The sequence below is a fragment of the Atractosteus spatula genome, chromosome 5 (assembly GCF_055471065.1).
Source record: "Atractosteus spatula isolate fAtrSpa1 chromosome 5, fAtrSpa1.hap1, whole genome shotgun sequence".
Classification (NCBI taxonomy): Eukaryota; Metazoa; Chordata; class Actinopteri; order Semionotiformes; family Lepisosteidae; genus Atractosteus; species Atractosteus spatula.
Window position 1 is genome coordinate 47430518 of NC_142710.1, and position 25403 is coordinate 47455920.

The 25403-nt window shown below is 36.9% G+C and overlaps 2 protein-coding genes across 9 annotated transcripts in view; one reads left to right on the forward strand and one right to left on the reverse strand.

Moving 5' to 3' along the window:
* The window catches only part of cep15 (centrosomal protein 15), a 58481-nt gene extending 49222 nt beyond the window's left edge, over nt 1-9259 (forward strand). The window contains exon 7 of the mRNA XM_088915249.1: nt 9025-9259. Coding sequence (XP_088771375.1) covers nt 9025-9259 — 235 coding nt within the window. The remainder of the gene's footprint in view (nt 1-9024) is intronic.
* Nucleotides 1-25403, reverse strand: part of cadpsa (calcium dependent secretion activator a) — a 145166-nt gene that overhangs the window by 10371 nt on the left and 109392 nt on the right. For 5 of the 8 annotated variants that reach the window (XM_088915244.1, XM_088915242.1, XM_088915243.1 and 2 more), the window contains 8 exons: nt 23868-24009; nt 21788-21922; nt 19177-19332; nt 18680-18827; nt 17698-17772; nt 17291-17374; nt 16871-16903; nt 15381-15488 (listed from right to left, as the gene is read on the reverse strand). In XM_088915244.1, coding sequence (XP_088771370.1) covers nt 15381-15488; nt 16871-16903; nt 17291-17374; nt 17698-17772; nt 18680-18827; nt 19177-19332; nt 21788-21922; nt 23868-24009 — 881 coding nt within the window. The remainder of the gene's footprint in view (nt 1-15380; nt 15489-16870; nt 16904-17290; nt 17375-17697; nt 17773-18679; nt 18828-19176; nt 19333-21787; nt 21923-23867; nt 24010-25403) is intronic. The other 3 variants (XM_088915247.1, XM_088915246.1, XM_088915245.1) reach the window with 1 other exon arrangement.

Here is a 25403-nt window from a genome sequence, read left to right on the forward strand (position 1 = left end):
GCCCCCCACTCATGTCTTTCTGGACGGCTGTTGTTGGTTGGTTAAAATCCTCATCTTGCCGACAATGCTATTGCTCCCTCCATTGAACCCGTCCACCATATTCTTTAAGGAGGAAGACTTGCTGTCCAGAATTTGACATACTATTCTTCCTTTGAGGGTGGTACTGCTAGTTTCTCTAGATGCTAGTTTCCAACCCAACTTTCTGATGTTTTTTTTTCAGTTACTGGAGCATGTGGCTGATGCTATTCAACTCCCCTTGATCTGAGGCTCCCACAGGCTGAAGTCTTTTTTTCCTGGCCTGGCAGTGCTTTGCACTTTGCCCCAGACTGCCCCTTCTCCATCCACATTTTCTGGGTAAAGCCTGCACCTCTTGGTTTCTTCTAGCCTCTACACCTGTCTTTTGTCAAATGCTTCTGTGTTGTATATGGTGCAGAGAACAAGGGCCTTGGTCTCAGTTGTTTTATGGTTGCAGAACCCTACCATGTTGGTCCTTTCCAAAGGGTCTAGTATGCTCAAGGAAGTGGCGCATAGAGTCTGCAGCATAAGGTGTTTCATACTGACAAGATACTACAGCAATGCTTTTGGAACCTTTGCAGGAATACCTTAGGAAAGGTACACTGCTTACAAAGTCCATTGTTAGGTGGCTGCAGCTGATCCTTATAAGGAGCAAGCTGTCAGTTGCAATTTGATGGTGCTTGTGGTAGAATGCTGTTAACATTGGCTGACATAGTTGAAAATTGAAAATAGTTGAATATTGAGTGTTGACAAAGGATCACTGATGTGCCATCAAACCGAATCATACATTTGGCAATGTTTTCTGAGCTTCTTGCAACAACTATTGGTCATGTCGTCAGAATCTAGCAGATCTCTGGCCCATTCCCATAGTCCACTGGGTCTTAGAACAAGTTAAATAAGCACCCCCATGCTGTCTATCTCAAAAACTCAAACCCTTGTTGTCTTCCACCGTTGACCATCCCTAACTCACTAATGCCAAAGATCCTGAACCACAATTCCTCAGATCAGCTGCCATAATGCAGAACTGTCATTTTTAGCCAGTGGGTCTGGTCATATTGGGAGGGTACCAACTCCAGTTCAGAAGTGGTTTGCCTTACTTCTCTGCTAACCACATTATCCCACTAGGAGGTCCACTTCATTTGCCACATTCCTTCTGCACAATTGTTCTACCTGTCTACTGCCAGCCTATCATTGAAAAAAGGGATTTTGTTATAAGCACTTTTCCCAAATAAAAACAGCTCTCTGGCACGGTCCAAGAATATGTTCCTGCAGTCACTCACATTCCAGTTGTGGTCCATTGAATGAGGTTTCCAGATTGTTCAGCCTAATGATTGTTGCTGTCTGTTGAGCTAAAGGGATTATTTTCACTTCCTAAATGTAACAGCACAGGAGCTTTCTTAGATTCAGTCTGGAGAGTTTTGTTGTCTGTTTTGTCTCTTTTTGGCACAGAAGACCTTTATGAACGGTATGGACTTCACCCTGATCTCTCTCTGGGTATAAGATATGTATGTGTACTTTTTAAATGACAGTCTGTCACTCTCAGGATGAGCTCATTTCCCATATACAGTCACTTTTTCCCATATACAGTCACAGTTTTTGTACACCTGCATGTTGGGGAAGAGAGTACTGACCTCATTAAAATTGCTGTGTTTTTGGGGTGCATGTTGACTCCACCTGGTGATGCTTTCAGAAGAGCAATATCACACTCTAATGTCTGCTCTTTTGTGGCATCTTTTTTCTCTAGGAGCAGCATTGAAATTATATACCTTCCAACATCTTTTGGGGCTGATGCGGGTCACATTGCTGGTGGTGCCACTGGGGCTTCTACACAGTGGTTTCTTTTGTGACAGCTGGATCCACTGGAGGATGACATATGACTTCTGATGGTGTTAAACTCCTGCCTTTTGACTCCCAGATGATGACTCCAACAAACTGATGAAGATAGATAGATGTGGTGCTGTATGGTATATGCAAGGAGCTTAAAGGAATCGGTCTTCACTGTAGATGCTGCTCACATAAAGGTTTTGGAGCTGTGGGCAATTTTCCGGTGCTTTAGCACCCATAGCACCCATATAACACTAGACACATATTTATTTGGATGAACAGCACTACCATGGTTGAGTATATAAATCTTGGGGTGGTGTAGCCACTCCCCTCTTTTCACTCAGGCTTGGGTTCCTGTTATGGGCTCAGGGCCACCATCTGAGAGCAGTACACCTCCCAGGTCTCACCAACACTGCAGTTGATCAGGGGTCAAGTGGCAGCTCAGTCTAAAAGCTAAAACTCTAAAAGTCTATTTTTCTTTTTTTTTTCCTTTCTGTAACCCAAGTTTGAAAACACTTGGTAATGCAGACATTGATCTGTTTGCCTTCAGGGAGTCAAAAATGCTTGGCATAATTCTGTCTCCCACACCAGGAATTCCATTAGTCATCAATGTGCTGTACACCCTTGGTCTGGGAAGCTACTTGTGCCTTCTTGTCAATACCTGTACTTCTGTAGTGCCTTCTGTGAACATAGGAATGTTTACCAACAATTTTCTCATTCTGCCATTTCATAAAAGAAACCAGGGTCTCAACTTCAACAAGACTGGGTATATTATTTTATACTCTGAAACACTTTGTGTAAAGAAATGCCTCCTTGAATCAGGTCTCCCCTTTGTTTTATCTGTTCAAGACAAAGACATTTCAGTTCTTTAAGTTTGTAAAAATAAGACACTTCTTTGAAATTGGGAAAGTACCTGGTTGTTCTTCTCTAGAATGATTCCAGTGCAGCAATAAACAAAGCCATTGTTCTCTTGTTTGCCTGATTTCAGCCTCAAAGAACCAAAATTCCTTCTCCTGTTTTCAGGCCAGTCATCGGCAACAAGCCACACACTGCGTTAGTGCACAGTTTCCACTTGTTGCCAGTAATTTTTAAATTGGAACACTTTTGTGTTCCTGTGTACTCAAAACTCAAAACAAGGAACATCTCTTTCTCAAACTCCATAGTGGTTACATTTCTGGAATCCTGCTTGGTTAATGGGAAGGCTCCCCCCTTTACACTTAAAGTCTGCTGATTGCTTGAGACTATTGGTTGTGTCACTCAGTTTTTGTTAGGAGCTTGGAGTCCTCTTGAGACCTTCCCTCAATCTTGTGGGCCTTAGTACATGCCCCCTTCTAACTTCTTAGCACTCAAGACACCCTTACTGTTGGCTATCACCGAAATTTGCAGGGTGAGTGAGCTTGTAGCGCTGTCAGTGGGGGTCTCCACACCTTGCACTGTTCCTGACCAGTCCTGGGCCTGACTACCACCCAATGCAGCCTTCTTGTCAAAGACTGCCTTGACCCTCCATCTCCAAATCTCCAATGGACAGTTGTCAGCCTTCCAGCTTCTGTCTTACTGGTTTGACACAAACCTCCTGCTTCATTCATTATACACAGTATAAGCACTGGTTTCCTGTATTGCCAGATGAAAGACTGTTGGGCTTTTTGTTTGTTGTGAGGCTTGACACTCATAGACACCATCCAATTGGCATATGAAAGCACTGACCTCCTGCCTCCTTGACACATCCATACACATTTCACCAGGGCATAATCCACTTCTGCACTTCTAGTGGATTGGCACCATTAGCTGACCATGTGGGATTATGCCTTATGTTTGCTATGTTCTTAACTTCAGTATTCTAGGTGCTACAAGTCGATTGTTTGGCAAAAGCGAGTCCAAATGGGGATGACAGCATTCCATTCTTCTTCACGGTTCTACTTCCCAGAAAAGGAATGTAGTTATTATCCCTTCTGGTTCAATATCAGCTGACCTTCATTTCTGACTAAAAAGTAGCAAATATCAACTCCCTCGTCTCCACCTTACTGAATACCATATACAGTATATCAACTGTGATTCAACTCTCAAGAACCTTGAGATTTTTTTGCAATTCATTTTACTACTATTATGATGATTAATTAAGTTTAACAGAACTCCCTGTATGGTAGCCTAGCATGGGGAAATCTGCCAAATGAACCCCCTGTTGTACCCTCAATAGGCAGGACCAGGCCTAATGTTTGTAACAGTATTTTAAACATTAAGATGCATGCCTTACTATAACCGGGAGATAGAGTAGAATTTCTCATCCCGTTGATTCTGTTTGGCCGGGGATGCTCTTTAACTGTCTTCCTTTTTATTAGCGTCTTGACATGGAAAGCAATTAAGACTGTTACTTTGGTGAGAACTCCTCCTGCTGTCGGTAACCCTAATCGTCAATGTCTAGGAGCACCCTATTAACCTCAAGAACTGTAACCTTCCAATTCCATCGTCTTACTAAGAGACTGAGCTTCCCCTGAAGCTGCACCCCATGTCTCGCTCACCTGAGAGGACACTGTCAGATGTCTGACAATGAGGCGTCTGTTTTTTGCTCAGACCTCTCTTCTTAGACCGGGCTGTATGCAGCATAGCTCACTCTACTCTGGGATTGTGCTGAAATCTTCCCCTTCCGGGGTTTGATGGTATCCCAGTGTCTTGCCATGAGACCCAATTTCTCACTGTCCCCATGACAGCAATGTTCGAGCTCCCTGTGAGCTGGCCTCAGGAGCCACACTGTGAGACTCTACTTAACCAACCGCTGTCTCACCATGAAACTCAGTCTCTCACTGTGAGGGTCTTGTTCCCTGTGAGATCTGCTACTCGCTGACACACCTACCAGCAAGGGTCCGACTTCCCTGAGTCGACCAGGACTGATTGCTCCCTTGACTTTACATCATGAGTCACACTGGTGAGGCCTACTCTCTCATAATCTCGTGTGTATGCGCACTTGAGTCATTCCTGCGTGTATCTAAAGTGTCTCACCAGCTCCTTCTGGTGGCTTAATCCCTTAACTGACACTCCAGATCCAGTTGCCCTCTTACATTGACCTAAGAGGTGGATCAAGCAGTCCTTACTTTGTTTAGTGAGAGAGAGTAACTGTGTTTCTGGGAAGGAGGTTGCAGTGTTTAGTGTCCTGAGAGTAATGTCACTTGCGAACAGAGCACATCATGTCCTTTGCAAGCTGAATGCACCCTGTCTGTGCTTCAAACACATTCTTATTTCGTGATTATTAGATATTGGGTCAGAGGTTGGCCACACCTGCAAAATATTTCTAATGCCAATATTAAATACATAAAATGTCTATTTTTATCTAGTGAAATGTTTTCAACTGCTGCAACACAGTATTCCACAATTACTGGATAAAACTGTAGATATTTTGCTTGAAATAAGTTTTTTTTTCCTTTAACAAATATAAAATAGAAAACACAAAAGAGAGTTTCTGCCTGATTGAAATCACATCCACAGTGTCTGATGTATAAAAAAATTCTGAGTACAGACTGCCAGACACAGCTCCAGACTGAACTGATTTGCATATATTTTATAACACCTGCTTTGTAAACATTATCATTTATATGATTAGAGAATAATGCAGTTTCATTTCACTACACTGGCATTGAAAATGCTGGTCTTCAAATCATAGCAAATAGTTTTACTATTATTATTTTTTTCTGACAATCAGTACAGCATGGGAATGAATTGTTAAAGTTCACTGAATAGTAGATTACCCCCTACCATTATTGCTAAAAAAGGATTAAAATACTTATCTATACTGTCATTGTATAATCTGCTTATATTGGCTGTAATTTAACAGCTAAGAATGTACATATATATATATAAACACACTAAATTTTGGGAATACCTACAAATATTGCTGAAACCATTCCAGGAAAGGAAAGGAATACACAGCAACTATTGGGTTTTGCAAAGGAATATTATTCACAAAGGAAATAATATATTGTACACGCTTTACTGGCAATTTATTGATGAGTCCTTATATAAACTTCAGTCATTTGGACTGACTGTGAGCACACTCTGCCTTTGGGTACTTAGCTTTAGCTGTGTGCCTGTGAAAATGCTTGCAGCAGTGTTGTAACAGGCTCCTACCCCTGTAGTGCAGGAAGTCCCTGAGGCCTTTGCACCTTGTAACACATGCTCATATATTTTAAGAAAAATCATATATTGTAACTTGTAATGAGTTGCCGTAGTACTAATTTGAAACCTTCACGCCTTATTGTTTTTTTAAGTTTAAAAAAAAAAAACATCTGTTTTATCTAACCACCTAGGAAAAACCGCAACATTCACAAAACACTTTCTGCTTTGCAGATGTGACTTTCATTATGTCCTGACAAGAGCAGGTTGTTTAAGCAATAAGGTGAGCGTATTAAAGTATGTGTATGAGTATTGGTGCTTTTTGTGAAAGGAGAAACCTTCTACACACCTATAATAAATGTCGTCAGATGTTCTACTTAATTAACAAGCACATAGACAAAAAGTTGTTAACATTAAAAACATTTACTAAATAACTAGCGGGGCAATCTGCTGCTGGCCAGAGTTCATTTAGTAGCTCCTGAAATCTCAGAATGAGATTCACTAATTAAGAGCAAAGATTACAGGCAGGGAATGCAGGCTGAAAAAATAAACCACATTTCCTAAGTATTTTTATTTTAATTTTAGTTATTCTTATAAGAATACGGTGTTTAAGTGGCTTTTAAATTAGAACCATAAAGGAATCTGTTTATAAGCTGCTACTATAAATTATATTTTAATTTAGTGTTTTTAATACAGCTAAGAGGGAGAGTGTGTAAGAAAACACATTAGAACAGCGGCAGCAGAAGGAACTCATTTTGTTTTCTGCTAGGGGGAATGATTAAACAAGACACCAGGGTGTAGCGTGTAAAAATGAACAATAAAGTAACCTGTGTACTATTTTCAGTTTCAAACTTAAAGCTCTGTAATGTTTCCCATTCTGTAGTTTTTAGGGTGGTAATGCACTCAAGCACAAATGGCATACAGTGTCTGTCAGCCAAATGACAGAATTGTCTCTGAATACATAAAGCAATAAGCTGACATGAATAAATCTGCACGAATCATACTGGTTATGGCATCTATTTGTGAAGAAAAAGCCATGCGGGGTTCCATTGCTTGGGGGAGGGATGTGGTGTCATTACACGCACACACATGAACATCTGCAAGCCCCTTTTCTATAGCAGGAGCTGAATGGCTGTGTGACCTCCTGCTCCCTGCCTCGAACCTGGAGTTCGCACTCATATCTGACATGTTACAGGAAGCCGCAGCACACCACAGGGGTGAAACAAACAGAATTCGGCATAACCAGATGCAGCTCCGCGGCTTAATGCACCTGAAGGAGCTGCGATTCTCTTTCAGGATCTGGGCATTCTGCTGGCTGAAGGTCACCGCAAAGCCTTTTGTGAAGCTAAAACAAAACCAGGAATGCAAAGAAAGGGGGCCGGTCCCTTGGTGGGGAAGCGGAGGGATTACAAGCAACCTGTGACTCTGCCTCTTTCTGCCTTTGCTGGTAGTTTGTGTGTGTGAGTAAGTGCTACACAACAGATTGGGGCTGGTTATAAAGGCCTGGGACTGTGCAAGAGCTCCCCGCTGGGACCCAGCTGTGCCTGCAATTAGCAGGAGGCATGAAATGATTATTGTTGTAGTGGCTGATGGCAATTCGAAGTGACAAGTTCTATAAGGAAGCCTGTCATGGCAGGGATTCAGTTCTGAATTTTATTTTATCTCCATTCTCAAACACTATGAATCTAGATGTGATTTGCTCTTGACTACGTCTGCAAGGGAGTCTAGATTTTTTTGTTGAGAAAGCTCTTTTTTCTTTCTCTAGGTCAGAGCATTTGCTGCACTATTTAGCACCGAAACTGGCCCTTTGCCTCAAATTAGCAGAAGGTCTGCAGTGAAGGACTGCAGATTAGTCCTACAGAATGGCACAGCAGGTGTCTGCTGGGTGGATTTGGGGGTTGAGAAGTCTTTAAATGTGACTACAAGACATTATATACTTATGACAAAAGGACATAGTAATCCTACCTGCTTGCTTTTTACTGCTGCTGTTTGCCTATTATTATGTGCTTTATTGCTCATGAGAGGAAAACTATTGATGATACAACTCAATTACCATAGTAACTCACACCAGTGACCCCTTGTTTCAGTGTAGGGGCCGTCTATGCAGTTGAAGTCTATTGAGACACATGACCAACTGTGCGCTTGTACATTCACAGTGTATGTTACCTTTTACTCCCTCAGAAACAGCACTTACTTTTTAAAAGTAAGTGAAAGTACTGCATGGAAGAAAAGACAAATTTAAGGTGCATAAAAATCCTCTGGATTTCAAACTGCTATAATTGTACTATTGGCACAAAATAGGCAACAGCCGAGACTTCATTTTTTGAGAGAAACAGCATTTGAAAAAATAATAGAAAGCTTTTAGTGTCACTAGCAGAACTCATTTCATTGCATTTAAATAACCTTTAAATAACAATTAAGTAAACAATATGTACAATTTGCAAATTGCAGGATTTTGGCAAGATTAATCTACAGTAGGACAATATGCATTTCATGGCTTAACAGAAGTTACTGTTTAAACTAAGGGACTGCAAATCAGAAATCCAAAGTGAATGTAAACAAAAAGAATGTTAATAAGATCTTAAAATATTCTGTCTGTGCTCTGTGTTAACCTGCTGAGGACTACTTACAATATATAATATTGGATATACAGTAGACTCAACAAATACAGGAACACATATAATAGGAACACATTTTTGTGTGTGCACGTCTGGTCGGCCTAATGTCCAGAAACGTATGCAACATTAAAAGAAGAAAACGAGTCTTATGAGGAATTGTGGCTGCTAGTGCCATGTAATTGAGTAAACACACAATGACAAAACAGCCTAATAAAAATGAGTTAACGCTGACTGAAATGATCCATTATTCTCACAGTAAATGCTTGCACCAAATTCAAACATGGACAGAATAAGAAATAAAACACTTGTGGGATCACTCTATAGAGTGAACAAAATTAAATAAGCCACCAAGTACTTGAGATTCACACTGTGCATGTGAATAGAGGAAACCTCCTAAGTTGAATGGCTTGCCTTTTGGGACCAATTTGTCTCTTTTCGCTCTTTATTTCTCCCTTTTTGCTGACAGATGTACAAAGGCGGAACCGCACTGTGCAGCTCATCTACATGCAACCGCAGCAGCTGTCACTTTTGTCAAGCAAGTTAATCAAACAAATGCCACCATACCCCACTTTCCATTGGGAAAAAGCCACATTACTGGGCGGCACGCTGAGCATCAAAACTTCATTTCACAAACTCACAAGCCCTGCACTCTGGTACCTAATGCCTCAAACTATAATTATTTTGCGCCAACAAACAAGTGATGTTTATCTGTGAAGTACCTGGTTCCGTTTTAAATGAAGTGCTGGACTTTCTTGAGAAAAAATCAATATCCACGTAAAAGTAAGCTTGATAAGAGGCTTCATAAAATAATCTAGATTCACAAAGTGGCGAGGTGTTACTTAAAAATGATTTACTTTATAAATGGTTCTTCAGAAATGATATAAGCGGCTTACACTTCTAAAGCTGCACTGGAAGGAAACATTTTAATATGTTCTAAAAGAAGAGTATACAGTATGTGCTGTTTCTTAGTCTTTTTTTTCTGACCTGGTCTCATCCAGCTTTTTCAATAGGTTTCTTTCTGTTAGATAATTTTAACTTAGATTATAAAAAGTAAAAAAAGAGGGAATCCAGCTACTGTACTGTAATAATATAATAAAGGATTTGGGTTTTCAAAAAAATTATTTTATGGAATTATTACTTTTTATAAAGCCCATTTGAAACACTGAGTAACAGGTTTTTGTCTGTTTCCCCAAAATGTTACTTGTTAGGGCCCTCTAATGCACATTTGCATTAAGCATTTGCCACTTTTTAATGCAAGTTATTTATTTGATGTGTTGCTAAAATCTTAAGCATGCTAGGGTTAGCCTTCCTTACACTCTTTATAGCAAATACATTTGTTCTGCACAAAGTTTCTTTCAAAACAGAAAATCACTGCATGCCATGTACACACTACAGCTGTAGAAGGGAGATTCTAGCTTTGATCCACTTATATCTCTTTCCCCAGAGTCAAACATTTAAGATTTACTTAAACAAAAAGTCATATGTCCTGGTTTTGACCTGGATTTTACTTTTGCATTAAAAGCCAGATGCAAGTTTATGAATTTTCTGTACAATATACGACCTGAGAACCATTTACTTTAACAACAAGACCAAAAAACAAGAAAACAAACAAGCTTCCCTTGTTTCAGTCCATCAAAAATTCTACCTAGCACTCAGTACATTATGTCAAAGCTTATAGCCCAGCAAGCAATCTGCTTTACAGAGGGGAAAAAATCAATTTACTGGTCTACGCATTCTAGAAAAATAAGGCTTGCAAAATTGTACTGAAGTAGAGTAGCAGAGCAATCAGTCAGGGGTTTAAGATTTAAATGAACAATCAGCTCTGGGGACAAAAAGAGAGAATCGATACTCTTATTCACTGGAATCCAAAAGGTACATAGCACTTACACAGTACACCTACAGAGGACTATAGACTGGAGTTGAGGGGAAACACTGTATTAAGATACAATAGCTTTACTTCTTCTATTGAGGTGTGCATCTTTGCCGTTAAGAAAGAAGCAAGTCTGTGAGAATAAATACCCATAGATTGCAAAACATATTTTCACCGTATTTCAAAGCCTGTGAAGTTTCCGATTTAAAATAATGTGGGAATCGTAGATGTCAACCAGTATTGTACTGCAGAGTAAATGTGAACTCTGACAAATGTTCTTTTTCTCAAACATATTTCTTCTTATTTACTCTTCATGCCGTGCTGGGTTTCAATATTATTACCTAAAATAAGTCAAAGGTATTCTGCTCATGATTCCGCTAAGTGTATAATGGTCCAATGTGTTTGCTTTATGCAAGAGTTTAAATTAATTAAATTGTTCACTTCAACACACATGGCAAGTATAGGCCTGTAAAATGGTTAAGTGTCCTTGACCGTTAAATGGTATTCCAAGTCCAGCTCACCAGTGAAAGATCATTGATCACAGTTACCAGTTCACTGGGATCCAGCCCCTATCAGTACACGATTAAGTGCTTACTTTATAGTAAATGCAATCTCACTGATCTGATAACTGCCAAGGTCAAAGGAAATACTCAAAATCAATCACTGAACATTTAATCCCCAGAAGGCAGATTAACTGTATAATTGACCCGTCTAATCCACATATCCTTGGTCAAAATTTTCCTCCCTACAGTTTATACTGCCACAGTGTCTCTAAGAAATCTAACTAGAAAACCTGTGTATCACTAGGCCAGCAGATTTGAGCAGAGCTAAAGAGATGGCTTTTTTAATCATTGATCTCTGGGCTGCTGGAATTAAGCAGATGAGCCTAACGTTAAGCACAGCTGTTTTAATCCTTATCTCATCTGCTGTTCTTTCAAGGACTACAAGGAGAAAAAAAAAGAAATTAATTTTTTGCTCTGAACTTAACAACCTTAGCCGTCTCTCAGCGAGATTTCATCTCTTCTAATAAATGACTGGATACATCTTAGGCAGATTCCACATTTTAAATTGGTCTTCAGTTTAAACCTACATTGCCAAAGCCATCTGTACATTTGGGGGCATTTTTGCAACATTAATAATGACAATAACACTAACCCCTTAATTCATCAGCCAAGTACTTAAACCCATATAACATAACATATAGACGTACAAAAAAGACACCATGCAAAATGATAAATCCCCCCAGGAAAGGTAGAGTTTTCAGTTTCTATACTGCAAAAGGAATTTTAACTATAATGTCCCTTCAATGATAAATGATGAGACATACTATATATAAGGCAAACTCATATATGTTTTAGCTTTGTTTTTTACAGGACGTGCTGTCAAAAAAATCAGTCATTTGGAAACCTGAAAACAGTGCTGTATTCCAGCTTCTTGCCAATTAATATGAGCAACAAAATTAGATGTTAATTTGCATATGCATGAGACTAGTATAAATAACAAGCATAAGTGGATAAATCCTTAAATGGATTCAGTTCATAGATTATTTGTTTCAAAATGTCCCTGTCCAATCCCAGACATGTATGAAAAAGATTATTATTTGTAATGATTCTCATTAAGGACACCCACTTTTCTATGACAGAATATTATGATTAAGCATGCCCATATGTGACGTCTCAATTATTTCAGCATGCTGTTAAAAATGCAGACCACAGACATATTTAAAATAAGTGACCCATACAAATTTAATCTTCTTATTTGTGGCCAAAACTGATTTGCTGTCTATCTGTTCAAGAGATGACAAATACTTGGCCTCTATGAAAATGAGGCACTTACGCGCTCTTAATTGTTTTTTTGTTTCCTGACACTGGCCACTTCTGTGGTCTAAACTGATCTGTGATATTATGACCTGCTGTATTCTGATGAGAACAATGGCCATACTTCATTTCATCAGCCAGATTAAAATGCAGAAAATTTGAAATATTAGAAGCTAGATAATCTTCCAAGAGCAATAACATCTACTGTATGTATGGTCAAACAATTATTCCACACTTGTACTGTACACTAGGGGTATATCAGTACAGAGTGGAACCTGAGAACACTGCAAGTCAATGGAGCAATGGGAGAATGGATGGTGAGTGTATTGTCCTTGATCAAAGACAAAACTACTTTAAAATTATCAGCCATGGGACAGAACTGACACCATCCATCCTCTGAAGCAAAAAATAGAGCAGTTAAATAAAAGAAAATTCTGAAGGAAGCTATACAGAAGGAGCCTAAAATGAAAAATAAAGGCATTTCAAATAATATAAACTGATCTACAAGCTGAGGTACCTTTTAAACTTGCAGAACTGTGTAGCTGTGTGTTTAACGTTGATATGATATTGTGTACACAGTCACTTTACCCACCCCCTACTAATATTTATAAAAACTACAATGCAGAAGCAAATGCATTGTTTGTAATTACCAAACTCCACTGACGAACACAAATCAACATACAAACAAACAAACAAATTCTTAATATGTCCTAGAAAAAAAACAAGAACATTGCTGTCTTAGAATTAATACATACTGTATGAACACACTGAGCCCTATTTTCAAAATGATTAGCTGTATAAATGCCTCTTTCTCACTATGAAGACTTAAGTGCCTAAATGTTTTGAATATAAGGCCCAGTGTATTTCAGCACACACACAATCCATAATTAATAATTGGTCTAATACTTACGCTAATCTGGTTATGAACAGTCTTAAATAGTAAAAAATTACTGAATTAAATGGATATAATTAATTCATGTTCTTTATAGTGCATGTCGTTATAAAAGTAATGAAGAGTTAAGACTCAATGTTAAAATAAGAAGAAGGGAGAAAATGGGTTAAGCAGGCGAGGAACATTTTTGTGCTGTTTTCTTAAACTCAGATTTTCATGAACATGTAGAGCTTTTTTCTAAAACACATTGAAATTTCATTTGAATGCATTCTAAAATAATAGAAATCAGCCATTTTGTTTAGACATTTGTAAACATGTTATTGATGTGTTAGAGATCACTGCAGTTTAAAGATAACAGCACATGGTATGATACCTAAGGAAATGTGATATCTCTCAAATTAAGGAAAAAAAAGCATTAGCGATTCATCAGAATTCATCATGTGGAGTGACTAGGCATCTCAAGAGGCAGACTGGTATTTTATAGATAGTTTTTCCCTTTGTAAAGGATTTTTTGTTTGTTTTTATTTTTTTGATTTTTCTGCCTACACACTTCACACTTGCTGCCAGGCATGCACTGACAGAGTTTTGAAGAGGGGTTGGAGTGCTGTATGTATGAGGCAGTCTCAGAGGATATGGGTCATGCTAGTAGATGTACACAGGAAGATTATTTGACTCTAAATCATGCCACTCGATATAATGTGATAAAACATTTAGATATGAGAGATAAGTTCCATTTTAATCTCTTGGTGAAAGGAGACAAGAGTGAGGCAATTCGAACAAGATATCAGAAAATCAGTAAGGCTGAAATGAAAGAGAGAAAGAAAGAACAGGAGAAGCACAAAGGGAAATGGACAAATGCAAATCAGGGTTTGCAGACATTGTGAAAGAGGAAGCCAATGAGCAAAGGACCAGAGGGGAAGCACACGCTTTGTTAAGCAGAGAGAGGAGACAAATTCCCAAAGCCAAGAATCCTTAACAAGAGACACCACTGTAAGAAGAAGGAAAACAGGAGTGAGTTGTACACAATTTAGATAGAAACGGTTATTACTCAGGAAAACACCCTGGAACAGTCAGAAAGCAACAATACTGGGTTAAAAGCAATAGAAGAACAAATATCTAAAATATAGGCTTGTTTGAAAGCACTTAACAAGAAAGGGACAACCAAAGTTGGCTGTAAAGACACAAGCAAACAAAGACAGTGCTACAGTATATCCAACAGAATGGAAGACAAATTAGTTGACATGCATCACAAAGGATTATAACCAAGCTGACGTCTTTGCTGTTACTTAAGGCAGTGTTCTCTTTTACTTAAAGCCTCGTTTCAGTAATCCCCACAACCTGTTTCCTCATTATTTGTGTTTCTTTAGCAAAGAAATTGCTTTAAGGAATCTTTAAATAATTATTTAATGTGGTAATCTAGTCAAGTCATGGACCATTAAGAAACAGAAAACACTAAAAACTCAGTAACAGATTTGATTACCTCACTATTCTGTCAGTTGTAAATCTGCAAGGTTTGGGTTCTTACTGAAAATGTGTACCAGCTGACTGTAAATACTACATGACCACCAGGCTATTATAATAAAGTAATACAAAGATGCATTACATGAGTAATGTAAATTTAAATAAAATGTAATAACATGGACTTTGAACTGTAATATTTTATAGAATATGTTTGTATTAAGTTATCTCTGGGGCATCAAAGTGGTATGGCAGTTACAACTGCTACCTGACAGATCCTGTTCCTTGGTACAGTTAGGGACTAAGACGCGATTTGTGAGGAGTTTGTATGCTCTCTCTGTGTCCTAGTTTCCTCCAAACCTCCAAGCATGTGCTATCTAAGCTTTGTGCCCTGTGTATCAAGAATAAGATCCAGATTGCCACAAACCTCACCAGAAATAATTTCTGATAATGGGTGGATGGATGGAAGTTGCATCTGTGTAATGTATTAATATGTCTATAGAGAACACTGCTTAAGATAATCCTCTTTGGTGTGGTTGGACACTTTGCTTGAAACAAAGAAGTGCAAGAGAAACAGAGGTCCAATGTATTATGATATACAAAGACCATAGCAACAGTAGATTAGAGTAAAGGCTTAGAAAGAGAGAAAAAGAAAAATAAGCCTTAGCAAGGAAAGCTTTTTACAGTTATAGCTGGTTTCAAAATGTGACTTATCCCTCTGCCCATTGTTTTGTCACATTTTGGAATGTCTCCTCCTTGGGTAGGAGGAGAAGGCATTTACTTACATCAAATAACCTTTCTATATACATCTCCTCATTGACCTTTTCACGAAGGATATCCTGTGAATGGCGCACAAAGGTCACGTAGGCATCTGCTACATCCATCCCAGGTTTCTGGAAAAAAAGACAACAAAGTAGGAAAAGCAGAATATTGGGGAGGGGGAGTACAAATACAATAGCAGTTGTTACCACAAAATAAATCAAGACCTTTACCAGACAACTGTAAATAAAACACAATGGATCTGTTCTTTTTGTGAACATTCTAGGTTATGGAAACTTTAAAAAACACTGATATCATGTTTTCTGAGTCCTGTTTTATTAATGGTTTGCACTTTCCTATAATTAAAGCTTGTAAAATGGGGAAGGTGAATGGGAGTCAATTTGATTCCTTTCAGATTTCACAAGCTAATACAAGTAATCATAAACTCAGTTCTGTGTGTAAGGCATTCAACAACTTGAATTTCAAAGGGGTGTTTCATTTTCAACCCCCTAATAATATTATTATCATAATGATATTTTTCTATCCTGACATGAAAAGAGTCCTTTATCTGTACAGTATGTTGACAATTTTCATTTATGGTGCACTCAGAAAGCTCATACGCAAACATCCACATTTGTCAGAAACTCATTAACAGGCTGTAACAGAGGTTGTTAAATGTGTTGCCATTTAAATGTCTAAAGTATCCAGTCAAGACAATGTGCTTGTTAATAAGTAATTTGATTTCCTTTTCTCTTTTTAAATTAAATGTACCTTAGACCACCACAAAACCATTCATCAGGAAACATAATTGTCAGTCACTGTAAATTGAACTTAGTTAACACATTTGAATAGTTTCATGGGTGCAAATGAGCAAGTTTTAGGATGTAATTTTATTTTGTGCATTAAGCAAACAATTACAGAGTGAAGGATAGGTTTTTGGCCCTTAGGACATAAAATACATTACTTTACACTCACCATTTTAATGACAAGGCATTAATTTAAAATCAATGCATTCTGAGAGTGTGTTAGCACTTAAGTGATACCCTTTGAAGCAATTTTCAAACAAAATGACAGACTCATAAAATGTATTTTATATTTGCGCAACAAAAGAAGTGCTTTCTGTTAGGCACAGTGACAAATTGTCTTTTTTTTATTAGCCATATTAATGTATATTTGTGAAAAGAGAATTCTGCCACAAGTCTCTCAAGTGCCCATTTTTAATGTAATCCTTGACAAATATTTGTTAATGAAACAGGTCTCCTTCAACAAAATCTACTTCTGAATGGTACTGTCTGATACTTTACACATGAATTGCAAAACAAAAAGACGTTCCATTCCAGCAAACCAAAGAAAATCGCCCACAAGGAATTGTGTATTTTCATTTGTCTACTCCATTTTTTTCACTCAGACAAGCTGCCCAATCCTTAAATGAGACTGCAAGATAAAAGCTACAAACACCATAAGAGCTACAAACACCATAAAGAAATGGATAAATATTGAGTTTATTTTCACTTACAGGTACATCCACATACTTTGAGGCTGCTTTCACCTTGGATAAAATAAATCAGAGAAAAAGGGTAAGAATTGTGACCACTGAGTTCAAAACCTGCTTAACATCATAGACATTACAGTACCTGATGATTTCTTTTAATATATGAAATAATACAATGTGAATTCGGGCACATACTATGCCTAGACTTATCATACCACACATTTTTAAATGGACCAGTGACAGAGAGATTGAAAGGAAGGCCTTAGACAGTAATGCTTGCCTTTCTTCATGTAACTGAAGAATACTTTCCTTATCTACTTATGGCAAGCATAAGTAGAACAAATGTAGTTACTAAGAACATGAAACAATTCTTAATTAACAACCTTTCAGTCTAAGCAGGGTTTAAAGGAATTGAAGCGAGATAAAAGTACAATCTGTTCTTACTGTGAAAGACAGGAATGATGAAAACAGAGTCCCCTCATCATATCTGGACAATTTAGCCAAGACACTCTCCAATATGGTAACAAACTGGCAGAAAGACACATTGTTTAGCTCCTGACATTCACAATAGTATGCATTCTTAAAATACTAAAGATAACTATACATTTCTATCCAATATCAAAATATTGTAATAAAATCAAGCTTCTTTGGAGAAAAATTATAGGAAAAAATTCTAAATTATTGATAAGATTTTAAAGACATATTTTAAAGGAACAAATAGATGCAAATAAATGGAGTGCCACTTTGATGCACACTGTAAAGAAAACATTTTTACAGGACTTGTACTGCTTTTAATTCTTTTTTTTTCTAATTTTTTTCTTAATAATTTTCCATTATTTTGCAAAACATACCTTTGCAACCAAGAGGGTAATCATTTCTTTGACAGTTTCTTCAATTAGATTGTCTATTTGGGAGTGGTACTGTCTCTGAAAAAAAACATGACCACCAAATCAGCCAAAATGTTCATGATGTCATTTGCTTTTGCTAGTGAGGAATGGTCCATTCAATTATATGATTCTAATTGATATATAATTGATATTATCACTGATAAAATAATGATTTGTTTTCAAATACCTTTGTCCTATGTTTCTCTGGCTACATACTAAAGGAAAATTTCACAGTTATTAGTATTTCCTGAGATAACTGTCACTTGGAAGTAGACACCACAAATATGATAACGTTCACAATTATTCTCTACATATATTCAATCACATCTATTACACATGTTAATGAAATTGAAACAATTAAAGTGCTGACAGAAAGGGGAAAACTGCTATGAATGCTAATTATGCATCTGGGAAATGGGAGTGAAATTTCGATTGAATTGTTAGCCGCACTTACCCACTCTTTTACAAACTTTCACAAGATAGAGAAAAAGAAATAAAAAGAAAGATAGAGGAAACATGGTAACAACACCAATGCCAAATCAAAGTAAAAAAGAGATTTACATAATGTAATGTGAAAGCATAATTTCAAGAGATCTGCAAATAAAACACCAGAGCAGACCTATAGACAAATGCACAAATGCCAAAATAAACTATAAAATAATGGAAAAATAAACCAGCTTAATAATAAAAATGTTATATTATGCGGTACGTAAATCTGTGCTTAATTCCATAAAAACATTGAAAACTTATACTTCGTTTTTTCGTCTTTGATGAAAATGGTAACACAAATTCTCAAGTGCTTATTGAATGAAAATGGAATTTTGTGAAACCAGTGATTCTGAATGGAAATATTTTTAGAAAATTTGATAACAAGCCTCTAACAGCAAACAAATCATATTTACTTTAAACGTGAGAACACAGAAGACTGAAAAAGGCTTTGGGTTACCTCTTGGCCCATTTCCATGCTACAGAGTTTTGCAGATTGAGCCTTGGCATCTACCATCACATTAAACATTGTGCATATTGACTGTGGGACACGGAAATCTGTCGTCCGGCTGGTTTTTTGCAGCTTTGCTTCAAAAGCAACCCTTGTTCTGTAACCGAGAAATAAGCACCAAAAATGGATCCTAAAGTAGTTCATTCAGATTCTTGCTTTTCTAGCCCACAGTGAAAATACTGGACGACGACATTGAAAACAGATTCTTTTCAAATGCTTCCTGTGAGCAACTTACAAATCTAGATTTCTGGCTTTTTTTAAAGGTTTGTAAATACCAGGACTGCCAAGACAGACAATCCTGTAGCTAAAGTCAAGTCACCTGTACTCATAAAAAGACACTTAAATGAACACAAGTTATGATTTTATGCCTGAACGAGTGAACGATATACTTTATACTTAGTACTGACATTTTCCATTGATAGTCTTTCTCACCAAAAACAAGTTACCTCTTTACACATGACTCAATCATGTCACTGGACATGAGCTTTAATCGGCTCTCCAGGTGTTTTGCAAACTCCTCTTCAGGCCAGTGGAGATCTCGGATGAAGGTCTGTAGAGCATCAAGCTTCCAGAACAGATCTTCAGAGGTACCTGATCCGTTGCTGAGAGAACAGGACAGAAGGGGTCAAAGCGAGCACCTGTCTCTTGAAACAGTTTATCACAAATGGAGACGGCAAACTAAGTTAAGGTACAGAGCATACTGATGCACAAGGGGATGCTGTTAGTCTCCACCTCCAGAATTTAGGCTAATATACATTTTATATACATATGTATTTATTTTTACCATAAAGTGATTGTTTCCAGCATATAACACCTGAAATTTCTAAGCTATATAAAGTATCATCTTTTTTTTTACTGGAATCAGTATATGGTAAAAATAAAGAAATGTATGTCTACCACAAAGTAATAGCCACACAGAACTGTGTGGTTATTTTAAACTGGGGGTCATGCATACTGTATACTGTTCAATTACATGTCTTGAATCTTTCCAGGATAAACATCTTAGGAGGGCTGTGGTATTAAGTGGTGAGTGAGGCCAGGTATGAACCCGTCATTGCAATGGCCAGGTGCAATGATGGTTACATTTTACTTTTGCCTTTTCTGTTTAGAGAGATACTGTACAGGGCAATGCGGTGGTTCTGATATTTCTACAACTGTGAACGATTTTGCTAAACTGTTTGTACATTGTGAGTGCAAATTCCAAAAGTTTTGAAAAGCACATTTTTGTAGAAGAGTAAGACGTCTTTCCTGTCACGTGTCCTTCTGCCCAGCAGTATTAGATAGAGCAGGCTCTCGCACACCACTTATGCCAGCACAGTCGTTTCTAGGGATGTTAAACACACCATGCATTACCAGAGGGTACTGACATCCTCAGTAGAAACGTGTGATGTTGTGTGTTTCTATCATGACGGATGCCAGCTGCACTGAAGTACTGGCTGCTTCAGAGCAATAGCTAAAGCACAGACAGCTACTGCATGTTGAAAACCATAATCCTGACATGCCAAAGGTGGCCCACCAGCAGGAGATCCTGGACTGGCCAAGTATGCAGTTCCTGCAGGTTCTCTTAATACAGTCAATATACAAAACTACATGAAACAATAGAGATCTGTCTTTTATACTATGAATGAATATTTGAGGAAGTTAGAAGATGTTGGAAAGATACAAAATCATTTGGAATTTACTCAATAAAGCCATTTACTTGCTTCATTAAAATAAAATCTGTATATTTCACAGTATGAATCATGTGCAAAGATAATTTGTACAAATTTAGATAACATGTTTAACATACAATAAACAAAAAGTTTTACTTTTCCTTCTTCAAGCCAGACAATTAGGCTATGTTATACAAGACAGATTATTTGGCGTATGAAGTAGGGTCATGCACTGTACAGTCACAAAGACATATTGATCCTGACTGAAAGAGGAAGGTTTACGCATTTCTATGGGTTAGTGAATCTGTTTTTAACTCAGGATAGTAGTTAAAAACACAGATCAGATCTCTATTTGTATCTTTCCACCCTAAAGTAAAACAGCATGCAAGGAGAGGAAAATGAAAAGCCATCAGGTTCTCCATTTTAAAATGCTGCCTAATCTAGCCTTTAATACAGAAAGCTTGGCATGAAAATGACTTCAACAGGAAAAATATGTTCAGGTAAATAATAATGTATTTGTGCATTATGCCTAATCCTCAATGCAATATTCCTGAAGTAGATACACAGTATGTCAAATTTGGGAATCTAATTGTGCCACACTAGGGCAATTTAGCACAACGATTTTGATTCTAATGCTCTGCTATAGTTTAAGGCCAACAGTTAAAGACTGTGAAATTCAGCTGGCTGTCAGGTTTTATAAAACATGGTGAACCTTGGACTCTTCATCTGCAATTTGCAATGACAGCATCTCACTCAATTTGAGACCTTTTTTTCCCCTGTAAAGCTGAAAATGTTTCACTTTCATTTGGAAAGGCAGAATAGATAATGTGTCACAGTATGGAGAAGTGTGGTGGGAGAAGCTTTTAATTAGTTGTTGTAACTGTGTCTAAACATAGTTTGTAATTACCTTAGCTTCATTCATATTCATTTGCAAACTCCCAATTGAGTGCCAAATGCTGATAGCAAATCAGATAAAGCAAACAAATGCACAATTTGGTGGTTTTTTACAGCTGGGAAAAATGAAACAATATTAAAATTATTAAAATTTCTTAGTGTGTTGTATTACAGTACTACAGATTATCTTACCCCAACTGTATACAATATATGAGCACAGTGAGTGTAAGAATATTTTTATAGGATTGGAATGCACACCTGGAAATCTTAAGATAGGTTAGACAGCAGTAGTAGTGTAGTATATGTACTGTATGTGGCATGCAAAATTAGATGTAACATTCTTTATTAGGCAAATGTGAACACTGAATTTGAAGGGACGATTTTTGGGTGCTACTTTAGTAATATTTGCTAAAACCAACAATAATTCACTCATTAAAAATAGGAAAAAGACATATTCATGCCAAGGTGACTGTTGTCAATAAATCAGATCTAATGTGAACTCAATACACACTCAGAGTCATATATAGCAGCCATCCAAGACGGAGTAGAAAAGCTAGGCATTTGTGGGAGGTTAACTGGTAGATTTGGTACTTTAGGGAGATTCACATTTGGTAGATTCACATTGGGAAGATTACTTGTTAAACTCCTGTAGAAGAAACAGACAGAAAGAAAATACCATAACAGTGATAATGCAGATGTTGGAGAAGCAAATGTGACACTTAACTAAATAAGTTTAAAAGGAAAATAAAAAAGCACAACAACGCAAGACCAGAAGCTCAAAAAAAGTGATACAGTTCCCCAAAAAAGCGGGAGGGGGGAATGACAACAAAGGCAATCTGTAGTGGTTCAGAGGAGATGCAACAAAGCGGAAAATGGAAAATTAATTTTAGAAAAGGAACTGAAGGGAAGAAAACAACAACACACCAATCTTCAAAAACAAAAACAAAAGCAAAGCATTTCAGGTCCACACAAAAGAACTGGTATCACTTACAGTTTCTGATGACATTTCATAGCACAGAACAATGGGTATTAGTCCAAAATAATAAAAGGATGAAACGTAATAAAAATCCCACATTACACATTTTTTAAAAGGCCCTGAGATATGAATTTAAAATCAGTCATGTTGACACATACTGGCACAACAAAATATGTTCAAAATATTTCAGTACAGTCAAGCCACACTATCTTCATACTTTTAAAATACATATTATTGACTTTTTCAAAATAGAACACTCAGAGCATACACAATATAAGGAGCTGATATAATTTGTGCATATTGTGATGCAACTAAGTAATTTTCAAACACAAACACTGAAAAAGCATAAAGCAAAAAAGGCATTAACAATTACACACATATATTGGGTTAATAATTAAGTAGAAAATACACAAATTGAAATAACCTTAACAAAAGCTATATTGACAAGTTACCTTACCTTCCCTTAGGACCGTAGAGATCAGAAGAACACAATGTTTATTTAATTTACCTTCTTACTAGATAGCCTTTCTCTGTTATAATTTTCTGTGGGTGTACATATGTTGCAGTATTACATTAAATGTAAACTTTGTAATTCACAGGAAACTGTATACATGGGAAGGACTACATATTACGATGTTAAGACCTACAGTATATACATAGGCTGTCTAAATCTTACATCATAAAAAAATAAAATGAAAGGTATTTGGGTGAAAAGCAATGCACAGTGTTTTCATTTGAATTTGAAATAACGACTGGCAGGAAATTACAAACTTTCCCATAACAATGTGTTCTTTGTACAACTTACTAATTTTGCAAAGGAGAATAAAAGTACTTAAGTTAATAAAATGAAAATCAGATTTTTAATAGACATTAGTCAGAGTTAATAAATGTTTTCATGTTTTTCTCCTTCATAAAAAAGTTTGAATTTTGGAGAGGACAGTATGTCTGCCAGTTTTGTCTGAATATGGTGATAATGTTTCATAAAAAAATCTATTCAATAAAAATCTAATTGGCTTATATTCCTCCTCTAGGCTAAACAAAGATTGCTTAAAGTTGGACTTTTTTGTCATCAGCCTATAAAGCGTAAGTAAAAGTAATTATCCATTATCCTGTACATGTACAGGATGAATTTTGTGCAAGAACAGGACAGAGTTTGCAAACTGGACATAATAATGAGACAAATGAAAATAAAAACCATTGGAACTAAAGCAGATGCAGATTTGTTTTACTGAAAGCTTTCAGTGTTCTGCAACCATGACCCACATTTATCCTGTGAACAGAATTTCTAGACTCTTAGCTTCACCCTTTGCTGACATGCAACTGCAAAAATTGAATAAGCAGCACACATAAAGTGAAAATGACCATTTATTCCTGTGGACAGTGTTATACTCACTGTGAATGCTGGAATGTCAGCTTTTTTAACTTTCACAAATCCAGGTGAAGATGCTTATAACATGTCATTTTTATCTTTAAGAGTTAAAGCATATTGTTTTTAATCTTCACCGGAGAAAAGGAAAAAATGATTCAGTTACAGTGTTCCAGTTCTGTTTCTATACTCAAGCCATGACTCTCCAACCGTCCTAACTCAAAGTTAATCAAAAGAAGGTTCCCTTACTTTACAGGCTCCCACGACTCCCGTTCAAAGCCCCTATGAATTGATTGTGCAATTGATGACTCCATCAGGTCGACATATCTAACCACAAGGGGAGCAAACAGATCTTGAAGGTGTTTGTGGAATTTTCCATTACACAGATTATCTGAAATAGACAACAATGGGCCTGTAAGAATGTTTCTCAGATTATCATTTCTTTATTTTTCCCCAGAAACTGCTTAGAGTGCTGTTACTACAAAATCATAAGGAGTGTATGTGGGGGAGGGGTGTTATGATAAGACACTGTTATAGAAAAACAATGCTGCTCTCAATAGTTCAGAGAAAGAAATCATGATGCTAAAGAACAGACCAAATCAAATCCAAAGTAGCACATATGAACAGAAAAAGAAAAATAAGGACAGTGACAGAAAATATATACATTCTCACCTGGCATCATGCACTGTGCTCTGTAACATGCACAGCACCTTTGTTGGTGGTACTTAACAAATGGAAATAAATGCACGGTACAAGGTAGGAAGACAGGAAATATCTTTTTGCAATTAACAAGTTTTTAACAGGGTGCTTTCTGTTTCAAGTGATATCTACTTTGAATGTGTTAAAGGGAAAATTTATTGAAAAATATATTCAGAGTCTTTAAAGAGGAAAGTATTGTGCAAGTTTTTTTTCCCTTAAATGTTTATTCTATTTTGAAAACCATAATTTAATTTGGCACTACAAGGTTTAATGTTCTCTATATTTAAGCAAACAAAACATTTCTTGACCTACCCATTTTGTCTTTTGAAGAATTTCTCACATAGAGGTTTGTTTGTGTGTTTTCAGACACTCATCAACCTCAACCTCAAGCACTGAGAACTTGTATTCCTGATCAGAGATTAAATTTAACACAGTTCTCTACAAGTGAAGGGCTTGAAATGTTCTCAATAAATCCTAGACATGTCCTCCAGATTGAGATAAGGTGCACCAGAACTCCTCTTAAAATTGAGCTTATCTCCAGAAAACAGTCTACCAATTCATGCACAAGTTAAATATATTTGAACATCTATATTCAGAACATATAAAGAGCATATATAGCAGATCTGAGATAAAAATAACAATTTCTATAAGTTAAGGCAAAGTTCAGGAACTTTTCTATACTGTAGGGTTACCGGCATGCATTTTTTTACGCAATTACTGAATTCTCAAGGAATCTTTTAATTGTAATTATTTAACACGTACTGTATGCAAAGCATTGAAGTCAGCACCGATCTGTTGCTAAAGGCTATTTTCTTTAATGTTTTAAATGACAATGAATGATTAAGAAACATTTTTTATTCAGTTTCCTTTTATCTTACATCACTGAGGTCTGTTAAAAATGTCAAAAGACAACAGTCATCACAAATGACAGGAACACACAAAGAAAACGCACATAAACACATAAAAAGCAACACATAAAATGCGATGCAACTTGAATGTTAAGCACATAGTATTTAAAACACACATATTACATGTACAAAATAAAGAGAATGTGAAAACTACAGTGTAGGCATCCTCTGCTTATCT